Here is a 20707-nt window from a genome sequence, read left to right as displayed (position 1 = left end):
TATAAATAACTTAATTCCGTGTTGGTCAATTGTTCTGTATTAAAAAATAATAAATTTATAGTTTTAATGATTTTTTTGTACACTGCCTTGATGTTTTTTATGAGCGAGTGCTTTAGAAATATTCTCATTAATTAAATAAAAATGACAAGATCCTGCTGACAGATATATCTAGATACAGGTTTACATGCTTACCCACAGTTCATACAAATTAGGCTTCTAGGCGGTTGTATCTAATTGAAAACGGGGGGGGGGGGGGCTCCTGGTTGGGTGCATTAATATCCTGATCCTGTTGCACATTCTCTTCAGTTAAGCACTTGGAATCATTGACGTGACTAGCACTGGCATCTATGAAGACTGCCAGAGTGCAAAACACTGGTAATACTATTCGTAGAATGAAATAAAGTGCACTGACAAATACCACTCACCCACCGTAACCAGCAAGGGATGCGTGACAAAAACATGGCACCCCACCAATAATTTTCAAATGCAGTTTCTTATTAACTGATTGGGAGAATGTTAACAAACTGAACTGGTGCCCTAGAACATGTCATAGTATCATCAGCAATATAAAAGGGATCCTCATGGAAGTCTCCTGAAGATTTAAAAAATAGCTGCTATAGAGATGCATTTGCAACATTATAATTTCTTATCTTGTCTGTTGGGTTCCTGGAACAGACAGACTCTACAGGAAAGTATCTATTTTTTCTACTTCAGATTTCCAACTCTCTCTGGCTTTTCATGAGTATCTACTCTTATAGCTCCATCTACAGGCTCAACTGAAAATTTTCATTTCCCAAGACCAATTGCAGGGAACGGATTCCACTTAAACAAGGAAATAGTTCAATTAAGCAATCACTAATTTTCTGACTCAACTTTTTGTAACTGAATAAATAAATATGTCACACTGGGTGACATTACAGAACAGCCTTTTGTCCCTAATATTTTACTTAAGCTGTGTTCATACAGGTAGACTGTTTAGAGAATTGAAAGACTTCTTAGGAAGAACAACCCTCCTTTGTTTTACATTCTATCCAGGGCAGAGCTGCAAAATGCTGCCACTCAGACAGGAGAAAAAGTAGACTTGTACTGGTGTGTCTCTTCCACCATTCTGCCTTGCTCCATTTCTCTCCTTCCCAAGAGTGTAAGGTCCAACATATTCCTCAACTGCCTCACTGACAATTTTATTTCACAGATGGTGGAAGAAGCAATGAGGGGGTCCTCTATCTTGGACCTGGTCCTCACCAACAGGGAGAAACTACTGCATTTGACAAAGTGGAAGTGCTGGGAGCCTTGGGAAGAAGTCATCGTGTCCTCTTGGGTTTCATTATACACAGGCAAGGGGAAGCTGAGTGTAGTCAGACATGCACTTTAGACTTTAAAAAAGCTGATTCCAAAAGCTGCAAGAACTACTGGGTGTAGTACTATGGCCAGAAATACTCAAAGAGAAGGGAGTCCAAGTGAACTACTGAAGGTACAAATGCAGACAATTCCAATAAGAAAAGTGGTAGGCATCTAAGGAAACCAGTGTGGCAGCATTAGGAGCTTGCAGATGAGCTGAGATTTAAGAAGGCATGTATAAGAAATGAAGAAAGAGTAGCCAACAGATGCAGGGAGAGGGTCAGGCAGGCCAAAGCTCCAAATGAGCTCAGGCTTGCAAGGGAGGTTAAAAATAATAAAAAAGGTTTCCTTGGCTATATTTGAAGCAAGAGGAAGAAGCAGCAAGTAGTAGGTCCTCTGTGTGCAGAGTACAGAGAAATGCTATTATAATCTGTTTGAGCTTGCCGTAGAGGTATTGTATATTCTGTGCATGGTTGTACCTTCAAACCACTCTAGTTCCAGTTTTGCTTTATTTAAAAAAATGCACACAATCTGCTTTATGGTGAAGGTTGTGTTTTACATACTTTCATAAAAGCAAGGTAAACAAAAAACCACAAAAGCTGCTTACTCAGCAACATTTAATGTAATTTCCAGTAAAATTTGTGCATCAATGATGGTCAACATATGGTACATTCATTGTATGCAAAATGCATTTCCTACTTAAGAGATTTTAATGGTAGAAATATAGGCTCTTGTGCACTTTGATAAAGACCAATGGTGGCTCTAATTGTACTTGATGAATAAAGTGCTAAAGCCCATTTCATAAAATCAGCTTTTAGCACTATATAGCTGGTTTAGTGTAATTAAAGCTGAAAGGCTACTATCCTTCTAATGCACAATGCAATAACAAGAAGCAAACAGTAATAAATCAAGAAGATTTGGTCAAGTGTGCAAACTACTTTCGAAACATGTTGTGTGGTAGCTTCATTACTAAGAGCACTCAATAACAGGCACAGATGTACCAACAAAGCAGGTACTGACTGCTGCAGCGGGGCGGGGAAGACAACTGACGGATACAGTAATCGCATTTGATGCTGAATTTAGAGACGACTTTTAGACTCCTCTGTGTTTAAGCCATCTCCCGAAGCATCCTGAGCAGCACCTAGTCATGCACTGGACAGAAACTCCACAGCAGTCTCCTTTTCGTCAGTGAGCTCTTTGGCAGTCAAATCCATCTTCTCACGGGAGAAGTCATTAACAGGAAGGCCTTCGACCAACTTCCATGTTTTATCCTGTGAAAAATGAATTGGTGACTTCTAAAGCCTTTAAACCATAACAAATTTCAACTCCACAGTATTACATGATAAAGGTATGACAGGGCTATTGATTAGGTCAGCCTTTACTGCTGACTGCGGATAATGGGAGGTGTCCTCCAAAACAGCAGGAGGGCACCAGCTTGGAGAAGGTTGGATTAGGTATTCACTGGCCTCTGCACAGGAGCTTAAAACAAACTAGACATTAGATATAGGGAATCATGGAGCCACAGACTTGTAATAAACAAGTTGGTCATTCCCAACCAGCGGAGGTGTTTTAGGGAACTTTAAGAATGTATTCTTCACACTTTGCCAAATTAGAACTCCAAGTATTTTTTGGAGAAAGCTACGTTAAACTGTTATGAAAACAATGTAAGTGTTGCATATGATTTGAATGACCGCCCTATGTCTACAGTTACTAAGATACTGTATTCAATATACAGTTTTGAGTTTGGGGGGGGGGGGCAAACCTTGATGATACCTTTGAAAGATGTGATGAACAATATTTTAAAAACAGGAGATATCCCAGCAACATGGAAAGAAGTATTTATTACTTTGATTCCAAAACAGGATGCAGATTTCTTACAAATTAAAAATTATAAGCAAATCTCGTTGTTAAATAATGACTATAAACTGTTTTCAAGTATTTTAGCAAACAGATTGAAAAGAGTATTAAAAGATATAATACATGAAGACCAAGCTGGCTTTCTTCCTGGTAGTCAGATGAAAGATAACATAAGAAACATAGTTGATATAATTGAATATTTGACGACCAGGAATGATAAGCAAGCAGTGTTAATATTTATAGAGGCTATATGGGTAAAAAAGCTAAATATGGAAAGAAATTGGGCCACCTATGAAGATTTGGTGATGGAAATAGATAATCAGTGGAAATTAAAATCTTATGAGGAAATTAAAAGTTTAGTAAAAGATTGGTTGCATTATTGTCAAATAAATGAAATATTTAAAGAAGATTAAAAAAATAATGGATTTGAGTATATAAAATCCAGGTTTGAATTAGATTTGTTAAGCTCTAAAATTAAAATACTGTCAAAAATGTATAAATTACTTTTAGAATGGCATGTGAAAGATGAAGAAGTTAAATCTGTTATGGTACATTGGGCAAAAGATATTGGTTATAATATACAATTAGAAGATTGGGAAAAACTTTGGAAAGACGGAATAAATTTTACAGCTCGCAGTTCGCTTAAAGAAAATGTAATGAAAATGATGTACAGATGGTATATAACACCGGTGAAGTTAGCAAAAATGTACTGATCAGATAATCAATGTTGGAAATGTAAAGAAAAAGATGGTACCTTCTTTCATATGTGGTGGGTTTTTAAGAAAGTGAAGGCTTTCTGGGAAATGATATATCTGTATAATGAACTTTAAAAAATGTTGAAATATACATTTGGAAAAAAACCAGAAGCCTTTTTACTGGGTATTGTAGGCAGAGAAATACATAAGCAACAACTGCAGCAAGAATATTATTGGCCCAAAAATTGAAACGGGAAGAGATTCCGACGAAAGAAGAGTGGCAGATGAAACTATTGGACTATGCAGATTTGGTGAAATTGACGGGAAAATTTTGGAACCAGAAAGACCAGACCTTTCTGAAAGACTGGAATAAATTTATGCTGTATTTGAAAGACAACTGTAAACAACTGACATTGTTAGTAGAGTTACAAGAAGTTTTATAAGGTTAGATGTATCATTTATTACTACAGTTGAACCTCTGTTTACGTAAACTTTGGGATGTGCGCAAGGAACGGATCCCTTCCACAACCGGAGGTCCAACTGTAGTATGAGTCTTAAATAGTTTATTTAAGATTAGGATTTAAGGGTAATAACCACAATAATAAAATGCAATATTAGAGTATAAATAGAAAAACCATTAGTTGAGGAGGAGGGAAGTCTCAGGCTGAGATGACCAAGTGGTTTTTATATATTATATGTAAGATGTATGTTTTGCCTAAAAAATATTTGTAAAACTCAATAAAAATTATTTCAGCAACAAAAAAAGAGGTGTGGGAGGGAGTTCATTGTTACACAAAGGTGATTGTTCTGTCAGGCCAAGCATTTTAGCTTTCCTAAAATGCCCCTTGCGTGCTGTTCTGAGGGTTCTCTTGATCCGCTCCCCAAAGCCAGTTTTGAGGGGGAATGACGAGGAGAGAAGGGGAGCCCCACTGCACAAACAGAAATCCTTCACAGTGGCTCCACTTGCAGGACTCATTAGTTAAATCCTGCACTATGTGCTTTAGGGGTAGTGTCTAAACTGCTGTTGCTGTTTTATAGATTCTTTAATGCGCACAGTAGCGATGTCCACATTGCACTTGTGCTTCTTAAACTTTGCACAGTATCACATTTACTTAACAAGTATTTCAGAAACTGCATATTTTTTACATACCTTTATTACAACAGGAAATGAATAGATCAGATCTTCAGGGACACCATATGAATTTCCATCAGAAATAACACCCATGGAAACAAATTCACCCTTTAAATAAGAATACAAATAAATAGTGTAGTACTTTGCCAATTATTTACTTCACATTTCGCATATATCGTTCTGAAGGAAGGATCCTGTTACAATTCCAGAATATCAACTTGCCATTTTTCTCTTTACACTTATGATCAGTTTTATCACATTTGTGATTTTACCAAGAAATTCATGAAAGCATATATAAGATTATCAGGTGATCAGCTGTATGCCTAATATAAAGGAAGTATATACTAAATTTTAAACAGCTATTATCAAAGCTAACTTCTTCATGGGCTGTTGCAACACTTACCTCTGGAGTGCCAAACCACAGGTCTCTCACATGATCACAGATAGCTTTGGCTGCCGACATTGCACTTGATAGCTTCCTGGCTTTAATAACAGCTGCACCTCGCTGCTGAACAGTCTGTAGTATTGGCAGAGGAAAATTACTGGACTATTTGCACCTACTACCATAATTACTCTTTATTATAATGAGTCCAAGACAGAGAGGCTACCAATATTGTCTACATAAGGACAATGAAAAACATTTTAAGCATTTTTACCCAGCTCATCACCCCAAAAACTCCCAGAGTAGCTTTCAGATAAATAAAACACAAGACATTCCTTGCCTTCAAAGATTACAATCTAGAACACAAAAGAACAGGGAATATACCAACTTCACATGAAGTCTACAGAACAGGCATAGGCACACTCAGCCCTCCAGATGTTTTGGGACTACAATTCCCATCATCCCTGACCACTGGTCGTTAGCTAGGGATCACGGGAGTTGTAGTCCTAAAACATCTGGAGGGCCAAGTTTGCCTATGGCTGCAATAGAGCTTTACAAAACTCAGGCTGAATTTAATCAGATTTAGGAATTTAATCAGATCCATGGACATTAACCTTTTATTGTTGCTGGGGTTTTTTGTTTGCATCCTGCCACATAACAGTTCTGGAATAATGTATGGGGGGAGTTTTTTTCTTCTACCGCATAAAGTAACAACTTATGTGAAAGATCCAGAATAGCTTAGGGCTGGGTAAGATTTGGTTTTCAACGTTATGATCTATCAGCAGCTAAATACACAGCAGCAGTATAAATACACTGATATATCACAATGCCTGAAATGTATCTCGGCTGCTTCTTCCTCCCCACCTTAGGGGAGGAAGACGCAGCCAAGATACATTGGTCGGCCCCATACCACTCTGACTGCTGCAAGAGCAGTATGGGGGCTTGAACAGCTGAGGCGTGGGCAGTCCCCGCCCTCTGGCTCACGTGAGCTAGAGGCAGGGGGCTCCCTCAAAAGTGCCTGCCTGCCTTTGCTCGAGAAGCCGGGGAGCGCCTCTTATTTTTTCTTTTTAAAAAGTAAGATAAAGAAATTTTAAATAATTCAACATTTCAAATTTAGCAATCAATCATTCCACCTACAAAATTATCTCCCTTCCTCCATGGTTCCCTCAAAATTTCAATTTGTGCTGCATATTATAGTTACTCTATACCTTCACCTTATCTCACAGTAAAAACAAAAAGTTCACCCCCACTGCTGTTCTCACTCAAATCTTACTTACCAATTCTACATATTCTATTTCAGCTGCCATTCTTTTTTGGTAGGTGTCACCTCATGGCACCATTTTTGTGCGTACAATATTCGTGCTACCATGGTTGCGTAAAGAAATAGATTTATACAAGTTTTTTTGGATATCTGCTCCAGCTATCCCTAGTAAAAAAAAGCTTCTGGGTTTTTTTTGGGGGGGGGGGATTACCTTGAATATCATTTTCAACTCATTATAAATCATTTCCCAAAAGTCCTTAGCTACTTTGCACGGCCACCACATTCCCAACAAAGATTGATTTATAAATGTTGATTTATAAATTTTGGCTTACTTGGTGTTAGGTACCATCTACATATCATTTTCATAAAATTCTCCCTCAAAGTATAACATGCTGTGAATTTCAACCCAGATTTCCCATGATTCTAATTCTACGATGCCCCACACCCCTAGCCCAATAGCAGATTTAACAATTTTGTCTTGGGTTTCCTATGCTACCAGTATCTTATACATCCTCGATATCAGTTTTTCTCTATTTTCTATTGGTTCCCTTTCAGACTGAGAACTTTGGACATTGAAGCCACACTTTTTATGACATTTGAACATTTCATTCAGCTGGCAGTAATGCAACCAACTCATTACCTGATTTCTAATATCCTCAAACTTTTTCATTTTACATCTTTTTCTGTAAAATGCCGTAAGTCTCTCAATATTGACTACTTCTTTTCCATGTTCAAATTCTTCTAGGAGATTGCTTCCTTAGCTACAATAGCACTGAAATAAAGCGTATGGGGGAGTTGTATATCTATGCAGTGATCCCACTGGTGTAGGGCATACAGTCCTGGGAAAAAGAAAACCTCTTTGAATTCTGAATTCAGACACTCTGTAATATGACATGTTTTGTTGCTCATCTGGGGTTCTATTTACCTAATTTTAAGACCTGCTAAGGAACAGATGGTTGTTATTATGTCCTCATATGTAAAACCACAGAATTCAAGGTGAGTGTACATTCTTTTTCCCATGACTATACATGCATAGAGTTTATCTACATGCAAATAGCAGAGCATGGCCACTGTACAAAACCGCTAATGTAGAAGCTGATATTCTGAAATCCTGATTCTGGAACATCTGCTACTCATGTTACGTTGCTGCAATGGACAAGACAAGAAAAAACGAAATCACCCACATTATTAACTTACAGTAATGAAGTCACCCTTGAGCCAGGTATCATTCTTCACAGCTTCATAAACTCCAATATCTTTTCCTTGCACTTTCACCTTGGCATGATTAACATCTGGATATTGAGTAGAGGAGTGATTCCCCCAGATGATGCAGTTCTTTACATCCCTGGCAGTCACACCAACTTTGATAGCAATCTAGTTTTATTGAGGGTAGGAAGCAGAAAATTCCAAGATCAGATGGTAATTTGAAGCATTTAGATTCCCTACCCCTTTTAAACAAATTATTTCAAAAAACTGGCTTACATAAAGAACAAAAAAGTGTTTTCTATAACTTAGAAGAGAGTTCCTACCTGGGATTTAGCTCTGTTGTGATCCAGACGGGTTAAACAACTAAAATTCTCCTTTGGTATAGATGGAGCAGACTTTGAGGCAATCAGGCAGTTCGTATTTGCTGGATTGCCAACCACAATAACCTGATTGGGGGGCAAGGAAGAAAGTGGACTGTTTACTGCAAGTCTGCAAGTGACCAACCAACTAAACCACAATTGCTGAGATTTCAGATGTGATTTATAGTTCAGAGATTTTTTTAAATGCTAAAGCAGTATATAAATTGTGTAAACCAACATTTCACTGATCTTGTGGAAATTGAAATCTGATAAATGGCAAATTACTAGACTAGAAACATTTTGTAAACTGGTTAATAAGACAAATGGTACAAAAATTTCTCCCCCCCCCCCCTTAAAGACTCAGGTAGCTTAAAACTCGACTTTAATTAAAGAAGTGCCAACTTCATTTCTGTGTTCAAAGTACTTCACATGTTATGATAGCAATCCCTTAAGCAAAGCTTAAAGGGTAGACCAGACTTAGTATCCTTATATTATGGACAGAAGTAAGAGAGTGACAAGGATGAGATGATATGTAAATCTGCAATCTCTTCCAGCACAGCTCATTCTCTTGGCAACCACGTCACACCAGCTGTATTCACCTTAACAGTCTTCTTTGCATACTTGTCCAATGCAGCTCCTTGTGACTTAAAAATTTTCACATTTGCCTTGAGCAGATCTTTGCGTTCCATGCCCTCTTTCCTTGGCATGGAGCCAACTAGGATGGCTATGTCAAGGTCTTTAAATGCAACATCTTCTTTGTCAGTTGCAATCACCTCTGTAATAGAGAGGAAGAGGGTTGAAAGATGAGTTTATGGTAAAACTATGAGGGGAAACCAGTGCCTTCAGAACGAATCATAACAAGGCTGTGACCAAAATCCCAAAGCATATCAAAAAGTCTGCCACTGCTTCTGTTCCAAGTGTCAATTCTCTCTTTCTCTAATGCCTCAACCTATTAATAAATTGTGAAGTGAATCTGCTTCATGACTTCCATGATCTAAACTGGTCTAAACTTGGTTTAGGTTAGTGTTTCTCAAACTTGGCTCTCCAGCTGTTGCTGGACTACAACCCATCATGCATAACCACTGGTCATGCTAGCTAGGTATGATGGGAGTTGTAGTCCAACAGCAGCTGGAAAGCCAAGTTTGAAAGGACTGGTTTAGATGCAAGCCAAAAGAAAACACAAGCCTCCTTTTTCTCCCGTTTTTTCAAGGTTATTGAAATAATGATTCAGTGGCCACTTTATTAGGTAAGCATAACCAAAGGCAAAAGCTTTCATCACTGAAATTAACTACATCACACTAGTGTACAATCACTGAATCATTGTGAGGTAGGTTTCTATTAAATTTGACTTTCTTTTCATTGGCACTAGTGGTCAGTAGAGCAAAATGTGCAAGTATACTACTGGACAAGCTTCCCCAGTGCTTTGAAAATTATTTTCTTCCACCACAGACTATACCTCCCATAGTCTGCTTAATGTGTTGGCCTTATAAATCTTACATTTAATTCCTCATGCAAGCCAACATCTCTTCAATTTACAGAATGGCAAAATGGTCCTCTTTTGCCCTGACATATATGGCCACTACACCGAACAATGCTGTTAAATCTGGCAGTAATGTGTCTCTCATTTGCCTATATATTTCAAACCTAAGCATCTGCAGACAGAGCACAAACTGAATTTTCTTGTCACCTCTTAACAAAGGAAGAGCACAGTCTTGCAATTCCATAAGAACGCCATCCAATACAGTCATCATGGGAGTGATATCCAATAGCACAAGAATAAGAGGCTGTAAAGCAACAACAGTTGTGTCAGTTACTTAGTTTATTTAACATTGATCAGATTACATGTAAGATCAAATTAATTTAGATTCCTTGTCCTGTTTGTACCACCATATTAATGAAGTACAAAATATATTTAAGAATAATTTATAATTTGTCAGAATCTTTCTTACCATTCTATACAATGAATATATATTAAAAAACTCATTTCTGCATAATGGAATCTCACTTTCCCTCCACAAGATAGTCATTTTAATAACAATTGACAAAAACGTCAATGAGGCCCTTTTACCTTTGTGCTCATATGGACTGCTTATGGGTATGCTATCATTCATTTTATCCATTACCTGATCTGCTCCGAAGACATCACCCTTAGCAATGCCGTAGAGCAGAGAGTAGGCAATCTGTCCAGCAGCACCAGTCACGAGGACTTTGATTGGTTTGGACTGAAAGAACAAGAATATTTGTAGATTTCCATAAACACGTTTTCTCTTGTTACTGTAGAATGAACTTTCATAAAAGTTAGCGTTTGGCAAATAATTTGTCAGGAAGGTTGTTAGGAGGTCTATGATTCAGCTAACCTTCCAACTGTGAACGAACCAGACTGCCAGGAATTCATTATAATTATTCAGTCTTGGGACAGCCAAAACACGTTTTAAACTTATAAACAGAACAGAAATGTTAAAAGGACAAATCTCCCATGCAGAATACAGAAACATCAATATTCCGTACCAGCCTAAACATGAGCTATTTTAAAGAGATTTCTCAAAAACGACAGTCTTTTGGAAACACGGCAGTTACATGTAGAAAATGAAAAGCTGAAAGACAATTTTTATTTAAGACCACCATATAACAAGACAAGGGTGAAAAATATACTAGGTAACCTTATACTGTCAGATATATATGAGAATATAAAGTGCCTTGCAACTTTTGCTATCTACAATTAAACATCTGACTTTAGGCAATGACATAGGAAACTGACACACTGCTACGGAGAACACGCATGCACATATTTAATAGATCTTATGGGGAGCAGTTCTCCTTATGCTTGCACCCTGCCTTTCTTTCATCATGGAGCCCAATGTGGCCATATGTGGTTTCCATTCAGGCACTGGCCAGATCTGCTCTCACACCAAACTCGTGGGGTAAGCTAAGTGTTGTGCTCATTTAAGGAAGGTATTTGAGTCTATTCATTGCTAGCAAAATGATGCAGGCTGCTATTTCAAAGCAGAGAAATTTCAGCTCACTCAAGCTACAGCTCTTAGATTAAAAAGTTTGAACAAAAGAAATGATGTGGCCTCAAGAAAAACAAAATTCAAGTTTCAACAAGGGGAAAAAAGTCTGCTATTTTATATCTGATGCACTACTTTAACTTAGCAAGACAATGTTTTTCAGGTTTAGTAGGATTTGCAACTTATGTAATGTTGGATGCCAGCTGTTTGAAGTCTGTATTAATTACAATCCCCAAGATCCTCTTCTTAAGTTACTGGTGTTGGCCAGTTTACAGTAACTGGATAAAATAATCATGGTTATCAACAAAAAGAACTGGTTTAAACTAGAGAAATACAAATCCATTTAAATGTTATGATTAATTATGAGTAAAGAACCTATACTAGTGAAAGCAATCATGAAAGACAATGCATCATACCTGTAAAGGAAAGGAGAAAGTTAAATAGACTTATTAGTACAGTGGTACCTTGGGTTACATACACTTCAAGTTACATACGTTTCAGGTTACAGACTCCACTAACCCAGAAATAGTACCTCGGGTTAAGAACTTTGCTTCAGGATGAGAACAGAAATCGTGCTCCGGCGGCGCGGCAGCAGCAGGAGGCCTCATTAGCTAAAATGGTGCTTCAGGTTAAGAACAGTTTCAGGTTAAGAACGGACCTCTGGAACGAATTAAGTTCTTAACCTGAGGTACCAGTGTATTAGTTATTAATATTGTTACTAGAATTCTGGCTTCCTTCTATCTTTGGAGAGGCATAATTACCACAATACCTCAAGGACTGCCTCTCCCCATATTATCTGACCTGGACTCTGCAATCCTTATCTGATGCCCCCCTTCTATGTGTGCCTCCTCCACAAAAGGGTGGCAAGACAGGAATGGGCCTTTTCTGCAGTGGATCCCTGTTTGTGGAATACTCTCCCCAGTAAGGCTCACCTGGTGCCTTCATTATACACCTTTAGACGCCAGGCAAAAATGTTCCTCTTCAACCAGGCCTTTGGGCTGTGTTATACGAAGTATTCCCAACTCTCACAAGTTCCATGTAACTCCTCCCTGCTGTTTTCAGAAAAGCAACAACTGCCAACATACTTTCAGCACCCTTCCCCATGTGAAGTCATGACTGTAAGCTCAACTTAAAATTGCGTGCAATTAATAATTCTCATAATTCTGCGTATAATATTGGATTCTTCACTGAGTGCCAGAGCCTGCAGCTGGGAGTGTGAGGGAGGTGACTTGGCACCACACATGTTTCCAGAGCCCTTCAGTTTAGACTGGGAGTGAACTGTGGACTCCTTTCATCTCCAAGCAGTGGGTATGTAGGTCAGGGATGTTGGAAGTCCAAAACAACTGGAATGCTCATGCGGGCTACCACAAACTTAGTAGATGCACAAGCATGTTGATCCACCTACAGTTCTTCCATATTTCAACAGCGCAGCTGTATTACTATAAAAGCTCACAGTGTTATCTGTAAAGATTTAAATGCTTTTTTTTAAAAAAGGTAACTTGTATAATTTGTTACTAAGAGTTACTAAGAGTTAATTCTTTATTCCATCTCTGGTTTTACTGCAGAATATGTCCTGTGCTCTGACATCATCAGGATTAAATGGTGTGTTGGGGATTATGGGGGAGATTGCTGCAATCAACATTCCTGCTTTCATGGGCATTTTATTAATGATGCCATTTATTTAGTCTCTAGTAGTTAAAGCAAATCAATATTTTCCCTCCAGGGTTGTGCTACAAGTCAACACTGACAGTTTCTTTATTCCAGATGCTTCTGTGGCATAGCTATACAGCACCGTCTCTTTATACAATTTTGGTGCCTAATTAGTGCATCACAGACTGCACTAATTTAACAGCCTGATCCTGTGAGCTTTTATACCTTTACCCCTTAAGACAAAATATTTTTAAAAGCTTCTTAAAAGGTAAAGGTAAAGGGACTCCTGACCATTAGGTCCAGTCATGGCCGACTCTGGGGTTGCGGCGCTCATCTTGCTTTACTGGCCAAGGGAGCCGGTGTACAGCTTCTGGGTCATGTGGCCAGCATGACTAAGCCACTTCTGGCGAACCAGAGCAGCACACAGGAACGCTGTTTACCTTCCTGCTGGAGTGGTACCTATTTATCTACTTGCACTTTGACGTGCTTTCGAACTGCTAGGTTGGCAGGAGCAGGGACCGGGCAACGGGAGCTCACCCCATCGCGGGGATTCGAACCGCCAACCTTCTGATCGGCAAGTCCTAGGCTCTGTGGTTTAACCCACAGCGCTACCCGCGTCCCTAGCGCCAAAAGCATTTTAATCTTTACAGATAACACTCTTACTTGTTACCTAATAAAGTGTTATGAACTGCAGACCATAAGGAAAAGGGTGTGTCTTATGGGACACCCATTGCCTCCTCTCAGTGGATGAACAGCTATATGGTCACATACCATAAACCAGATAAAATTTTGCAATTAATTTGCACCATCATAACACAGTGAATATAAAGTTGCACCTTAAGTCACTCCTGTCATCGGAAAGCATCAGACTATGGCTATGGCCCCAACAAGAATTTGGAAGTTTGCCTACTTGAAGAGCACCTTGAAAGTCATACAGGGAGACATTCCAGCAATACCAATAAGTCACACACTGCTGAAATTGAAGACGATAACTGGGGCATTGTTATTGAGCAAGGCTGGCAGTGCTATCTGCAGCTGTCCCCTCAAGTGCTATATACCCTGGTTACTAATGAACAACAGTGACATAAAATTTGAGAAAAATATTTTCCCTTCCTGCCCCATCACCCCTTGTAGGTTACCTTCCAAGCCAAGCAGAAGAGGAGTTTGGATTTGATATCCTGCTTTATCACTACCCAAAGGAGTCTTAAAGCGGCTCACATTCTCCTTTCCCTTCCTCCCCCACAACAAACACTCTGTGAGGTGAGTGGGACTGAGAGACTTCAGAGGAGCGTGACTGGCCCAAGGTCACCCAGCAGCTGCAGGTGGAGGAGCGGAGACACAAACCCAGTTCCCCAAATTATGGGTCTACCACTCTTAACCACTATACCACACTGGCACCACAAAGGCTTATGACAGAAAAAAGAACGGAACTGGGCAGAGCTTCTTCTCACACACTCTGTAAAAACAGAGAGCCAAGGCAGTGTGCATCACAAAACCCAAGTACAGTGGTACCTCGTGTTAAGAACTTACCATAATTCGTTCTGGAGGTCCGTTCTTAACCTGAGGTACCACTTTAGCTAATGGAGCCTCCTGCTGCCACCACGCCGCTGGAGCATGATTTCTGTTCTCATCCTGAAGCTAAGTTCTTAACCTGAGGTACTATTTCTGGGTTAGCGGAGTCTGTAACCTGAAACGTATGTAACCCGAGGTACCACTGTACTGAAGCCCAGAAAATGTTTTCATTGCATGCACTGCAGTTGCAAAAGGGGAGACCAGCAGCTATGGGCTTGCTCTGATTTACCAGGACTTTCATGCATGGTTGAAGATCTATCACTCCAACTCTCCTTTGTCCTTGCCACATGTATTCCTAGAACCATAGGACTGTAGAGCTGGAAGGAACCACTATATAAAGTGGTATAGAAATTAATTAATTAAGTAAGTAAATAAATAAAGTAAGTGGGGCTTGAACCCACGACCAAGAGATTTAAGAGTCTCATGTGCAACACACTAATCTACTGAGCATATAACTCAGCCAAGGGGACCCCAATGTCTCATCCTACACCACGTTCAACCCCCAAGCAGTTACCTGAGCAACCTGGTGGCAAATTACGTCAGCAATGCTCGAAGAAGGGGTTCGTGGGTCTGGTTTCCCCCCATTAAACCCATCTGCCCCAGCCCGATTCGTCAACCCCAGTCCCTGGCTAGCCTTTTGAGGGACCCCTCCCCCCGGGTCCCTGCCCCCCGACCCTGCTGCCATTCGAGAAGAGAGCCCTCCGCAGCCCCTTCCCTTCAGGCGCCCTCATCCTGGCAAGGACCTTGCGCTGGTTTGACCAGGTCGCGGCTGCCCCTCCGCCCCGCAGCTGTGCAGAAGGACAAGCGCAGCCGCTGCCTTTGCTGCCCTGCCATTTTACTGCGGGTCAAGGCGCCCCCTTCGCCGCCGGTCCAGGATCTCGTCAGAGCCTTCTGCCTCCCACCCGGCCGAGGAAATAATACGACTCATTTGAAAAGGCTGCGGGGCGCCTCGCTGCATAACCTGATCCCGAGCTCAGCTCCACTGACCATGGCGGCGGCGGAAGAAGCGCGCTCTCTCTCTCTCTCTCTCTCCTGGCAGGTCACCTTCTCCCGAGGAGCAGCAGTCGGCGGCTACAGCAGAGAAGGCGGAGCTCCGGAAAAGCCACGCCCCGCTCTCGCCGCCGCCTCTCGCTTTGCCACCTGGAAGTTGTAGTCCGCAGCTCCCCAAACGGCATGTGGCGCGGAATCAAGGTTGCGGCCCAGGAGAACTACAAGGCCCAGGAGGCACCGGAGCCGGCATTTGCCCTCAGTCGCACGTCTGCTAAGGGGAGAGGTGGGCGGAGAGCAGGAGGAGGGAAGACTCGGCTTTCGCCTTGACGTCGAAGTCACGCGCTTCTCTCCAGAGGAAGGTAGTTGGGGCAGTTGGGGCTCATGCGCAGAAGGCGCCTGAAGGGCTCTTGTGATTTGAGGCGCCCGGGAGTTTGGCTTGAAGCTCATGGATTTTAGCCGGCAGCACGGATTTTAAGTAACAGCTTTCAAATAATCTTCAGACGGAAAACTGAAAAAAACGAAGAGGGAGAAACTCAAAAACCAGGATGAACTTTTATGGACGACAGTATATACGAGCCCGGTCTTGGCTGGGGAGGGCGGGGTATAAATAAAATTTTATTATTATTGTTGTTGTTGTTATTATTGTTATTATATATGAAGTGTTACTCTGAATTCCGGGTGGGGAGAGGAAATTATAAACAGTGACTTCCATAGCAAATTAAATGCCAAAAAGGACAGGCAGTAACAGTTAATGTATATTAACAGTGGGGGCTGCAAAAAAAAAATCAGTTATTAACAGCACAAAAAGATCGTATCTTTGGTGAGGTTGGCAAACTCTCCTTTCTTGGAGGTTTTAAGCAGAGGTTGGGTTGCAATCTGTCATGTATGATCTAGCTGAGGTTCCTGCATTGCAGGGAGTTGGACTAGATGGCCAGCAGCTTTGCACTGTAGTCTCCTTTGTGAAGTTCCTTTGTTTTTCATGCAGTTCTTTTAAAACAACTTTCCATGCTGCTTACCTGATGGAAGACATTTGGGATATAAATGTACAAAAATAGATAATGTTGATAACTGATATCCTCAGCTTGAACAGGGCCAATGAGGCAAATCTAAAAAACAAACAAACATGGAAATGCTACATAGATCAACCCTCAATGAGACGCAGAAAAAGTATATTTCAGAAAGAATTGCAAGTAATAATGACATATACAAACAGATATAAAAACACAAGAAATTGAAATTTATTGTCATTGTGACCGTCCACTTCCTGCACTTGTGGAAATGAAGCAGAAGGAAAAAAGGAAGAGAATTTTTGGTCTTGAATTTTCTCATGACTATGGCTGGCTAGGACTATGATTTTGGAGTGAAAAAGCATAGGAAACAGACAGCTTGGCCTTCTCATAAAAGCCTCTGCTGTGCAGCTCCTATGACTCTTGAAGGAGACTGAAATTTCCAGGAACTCTTTCAATCTTACATTCTGCCACATTAATAGCCCAGTTTGGAGTTCTTCCCAATTCCTTTTTTGTTTTTGCTACCCTTAATAATTAATTATGCAGACACTTGGCCACCTAACTACTCACCCTTAATTTCAGATCATCCATGAAGACCCAAAACAGATCCTGTGTGCACAGGGGTGAGGGAGACGACTTCCATTCATTCACTGCGAGAACTGTTCATTTATTTCTATTCCATGCTTCCTGTACTTTAATCAGTTACCAACTCTTAAGATGATCCACCCACTGATAGCAGACATCTAAGTTTGCTCAGGAGCCTTTGATGGGGATTTTGTCAGACCTTTAATAATAATAATAATTTATTATTTGTACCCCATCCATCTGGCTGAGTTTCCCCAGCCACTCTGGGCGGCTTCCAACAAAAACCAAAAATACACTAAAATGTCATGCATTAAAAACTTCCCTGAACTGGGCTGCTTTCAGGGGTCTTCTGAATGTCAGGTAGTTGTTTATCTCTTTGACATCTGATGGGAGGGTGTTCCACAGGGCGGGCACCACTACCGATAAGGCCCTCTGCCTGGTTCCCTGTAGCTTTGCTTCTCGCAATGAGCATAGCTGTCAACTTACAGATTTGAAAATAAGGGACCAGCAGCCAAAATAAGGGGCCTGAAGCCTCACCTGTTCCAGGCACTCCAGTCTTCCTGTTCTCCTGCAGTCTGATCAAACTCATGCTGGTAGCTTTGAGAACACTGCCCAACCAACTTTGTAACCAGAGGTTCAACTGAATAGAATCTGAATCACATGCACCACAAGGCCTATGCAGCCTCAACTTAAGATGGCTCCCCGGCCTGGCTTTGCACTGCAAAGTTTGCAGCAGCACGTGCAACAAAATGGCGCCCAGCATTCAAATACCCCTTCAGCTTGCATTAACTAGCCACACACAAGGCATGTAAGCTCCACCCCCAGTCGTTCTTAGACTTCTTATTGGGTGAGCAACACAGCCAAGCAACACAGTTGGAGCCTCCCTCCTCCCTGGCCGGCAGGGAGAGGAGCTGCTTCCTTTGAAATTTAAGGGACATCATTTAAGGGACATCCATCAATAAAGGACAGCAGCGGGACATGACGCTGGAATAAGGGACTGTCCCTTCAGATAAGGGACACTTGACAGCTATGGCAATGAGGGAACTGCCAGAAGGCCCTCGGCGCTGGACCTCAGCATCCGGGCAGAACGATGGGGGTGGAGACGCTCCTTCAGGTATACTGGGCCGAGGCCGTTTAGGGCTTTAAAGGTCAGCACCAGCACTTTGAATTGTGCTCGGAAACGTACTGGGAGCCAATGTAGGTCTTTCAAGACCGGTGTTATGTGGTCTCTTGGTTCATTTTGCTCAGTATTGTCCTTGTCTACGCTGGCTGACAGCAACTATCCAGTGTCTTTCCCAACACTGGCTAGAGATGCCAGGAACTGAATTTAGAACCTTCTGCAAGCAATGCAGATGCTGTATGGCTGAGCCTGCATACTCACCTACATTTAAAGCCCATGATTCCCCCAAAATAATCCTCAGAATTGAACTTTGTTGAGGGTGCTGTGAATTTTAGCTTTGGGAGATAAAACGAATAGTTCCCAGGATTCTTTGGAGGAAGCCATGTGATTTAAATGTATGATATGTAAGTTGCTGACATTACAGCCCTTTCTCAAATAAGTTTAAGATACTTCTAAGGAGATCTTACTCATTTCCTTTAATGTAACATAACATTGAACTGGTTTGCAGGCAGGCAAGTTGCACTTTTGAAAATATTGTTTCTCACGAAATAAAACTTAGCATGAAATTCCTGTCTGTTTCTACTTTTGGGGGCCTGGGGGCGGGAGGACGTGCTGGTGTCCAAACATAACTATGCTACTATCCTGATTTTTCCCATTTCTCTCTTTGGAGAGGAAAACAAGCTGTTAAATGCAGATGCCCTGTGCACTCGAAGTTAGAGTGATACAAATGAGGACCAACTTAGACCGCAGTGCCATCCATGGGTGTAGCCAGGATTTATTGGGGGGGGGGGCGACTTATCTGCGACCCAGTTGGTCAGTTTTCATTTATGTTCTTGATTGGGGGGTGGATGCCCCTCCGGCTCCGCCCATGGTGCCAACTGAGAAAGAGGGAGCCTGCGAGGACTCGCAGCGCTTCCTGTCTCGGCGCGCGCGCAGATGCGCCCGGCTCCATTTCTGCTTCGCCGGTTGCCAAGTGACGCCAAGAAAGCGCGCGCCGGGCGGAGAAGAAGGGCTTGCCGCCGCCGCCGCCTTGCCTTTGCCTTCCTCCTCCTCCTCCTCCTCCTCGAATGGTGAGCGCTGCGGGAGACATTTGTGCGTTTCAGAGCATCGGAAACTCGCCTTCTTTGCTCTGCTCTTTTTTCCTCGCTTGTTATGTTGTTAGGGGGCGGGCGGGGAGAGAAGCCCCCCATCTAAGGAACTGCGAGGGCAAGAGGCGGCGGCGGGCCGGGGCTAGTCCCAAGTTCCTCGCCTAGCCGGGATTTTGTTTCCCTTTACCCTTTTTTACCCTGATTACAGCGGTAGTTTTCTGATACTCCTGCCTGCTGCCTTTCAGTTTATTTACTGCGCGTCGCTCGTGACTCCTCTCCTCAATATCGGCACCCAGAGCTGTGTTTCGTGGAAATAAATCGCACTCGGGATGCACTCTCACCCTAGTGAACAGGTCTTTGGGGTTACATGCATTTTTATTGGAGGAATGAAGTAAAAGCAGCAAAAGGTCCTGTGGCACATTTTATCACGGCATAAGCGTTGACAGACTAGTGGCCGCATTGTAAGATGCTTTGGATGAAAGCTTATGTCACGTTTTGGTGTTTAAACTGCTGCAGGACTTCAGACTAACACAGCTGCCTCTCTGGAAATTGGTGTGAAGGTGACCAAGCTTAGCTTTGTAGTCTCAAAGGCAATAATAGTTTATGGTGATTCAAATGATTTAATATAAATTATTATGTTTTATGTGGACCCCACCCCCAGGCATAGACAATGGGGTGGGGGGCAATAAGTAAAAATAAAAATCAATACAAATCTGAGGTTCTGCCCCCCAACAAAAGCATGCCCCCTAACAAAAATCCTGGCTATGCCCATACTCCCCCATCCCACCAGTAAAAAAGCAGCTATTTAAATTTTTGTTTGTAAATAGAATATATTTTATTTATAATTTATAAAAAATACAATTACTTAAAATGATAGGAACATAATGAAATATTGTTGAAGCAGGAAAATGTAGAATCACAGAGCTGGAAGGGCCCAAGGGCCGTCTTTCTAGTGCAGCCCCTGCAATGCTGGAATCTCAGCTAAAGCATCCATGACAGATGGCCATCCAAGCTCTGCTTAGAAGTTTCCAAGGAAGGAGAGTCCACAACCTCCTAAGGGGGTTCCATCTTCCATGTATTATAAAAAGTAAACAACACTTATTGTCCCAAGAGGGAGAAACCTACAGATACAGTCCAAAAGGCACACAGAAAGTTCTGTATATTTGGGAGAATTTTAAAAAGCAAATGGTCCTCACTGACTTGGTTCAAAAAGATCTTATTCGGAGGAGCCCTGGCTGCCTAGATAAAACTATAGTTCACAGGTTTTCAACCTTTTTGAGTCTATAGCTCCCTTGGCCAACTACATTCTTTTTGCAGCACCCCGTGGGTGTCAGGAGCCCAGTTATGTCCCCCCTTGCCTGCAGAGCTGGAAGCTTCTCACCCCTTTTTGAAGACCCTCCCTTGTGGAGGGTTCCCTCAGCCTCCTCTCTTTTCTTCCTCTCCTTGGGAGTCCTCCA

The 20707-nt window shown here is 41.6% G+C and overlaps 2 protein-coding genes across 4 annotated transcripts in view; one reads left to right on the top strand and one right to left on the bottom strand.

The window, feature by feature from the left end:
* Positions 1 to 1938: 1938 nt before the first annotated feature.
* MDH1 (malate dehydrogenase 1) lies at positions 1939 to 19096 on the bottom strand. Of its 2 annotated transcripts, XM_083435452.1 has the most exons (11): positions 18958 to 19096; positions 16467 to 16556; positions 15448 to 15958; positions 10354 to 10452; positions 9918 to 10014; positions 8830 to 9005; positions 8195 to 8317; positions 7863 to 8039; positions 5426 to 5539; positions 5041 to 5130; positions 1939 to 2609 (listed from the first exon to the last, which is right to left on the bottom strand). In XM_083435452.1, the coding sequence occupies exons 3-11, from the start codon at positions 15448 to 15450 to the stop codon at positions 2484 to 2486; spliced, it is 1005 nt and encodes a 334-aa protein (XP_083291578.1). In that variant the 5' UTR covers positions 15451 to 15958; positions 16467 to 16556; positions 18958 to 19096; the 3' UTR covers positions 1939 to 2483. The 2 variants fall into 2 exon arrangements, with proteins under 2 accessions (XP_083291578.1, XP_083291577.1); XM_083435451.1 differs by lacking the exons at positions 15448 to 15958; positions 16467 to 16556; positions 18958 to 19096 and adding an exon at positions 14690 to 14764.
* Positions 19039 to 20707, top strand: part of WDPCP (WD repeat containing planar cell polarity effector) — a 171202-nt gene continuing 169533 nt past the window's right edge. For both annotated transcript variants that reach the window (XM_083435335.1, XM_083435332.1), the window contains exon 1: positions 19039 to 19232. The gene's annotated coding sequence lies outside the window, so the exon portion shown is untranslated. The remainder of the gene's footprint in view (positions 19233 to 20707) is intronic.

Source organism: Podarcis tiliguerta (genome assembly GCF_965153285.1).
Source record: "Podarcis tiliguerta genome assembly, chromosome: 3".
NCBI lineage: Eukaryota > Metazoa > Chordata > Lepidosauria > Squamata > Lacertidae > Podarcis > Podarcis tiliguerta.
The sequence above is the reverse complement of the archived record's forward strand: the minus strand, read 5'-3'. Positions and strand labels throughout refer to the sequence as shown.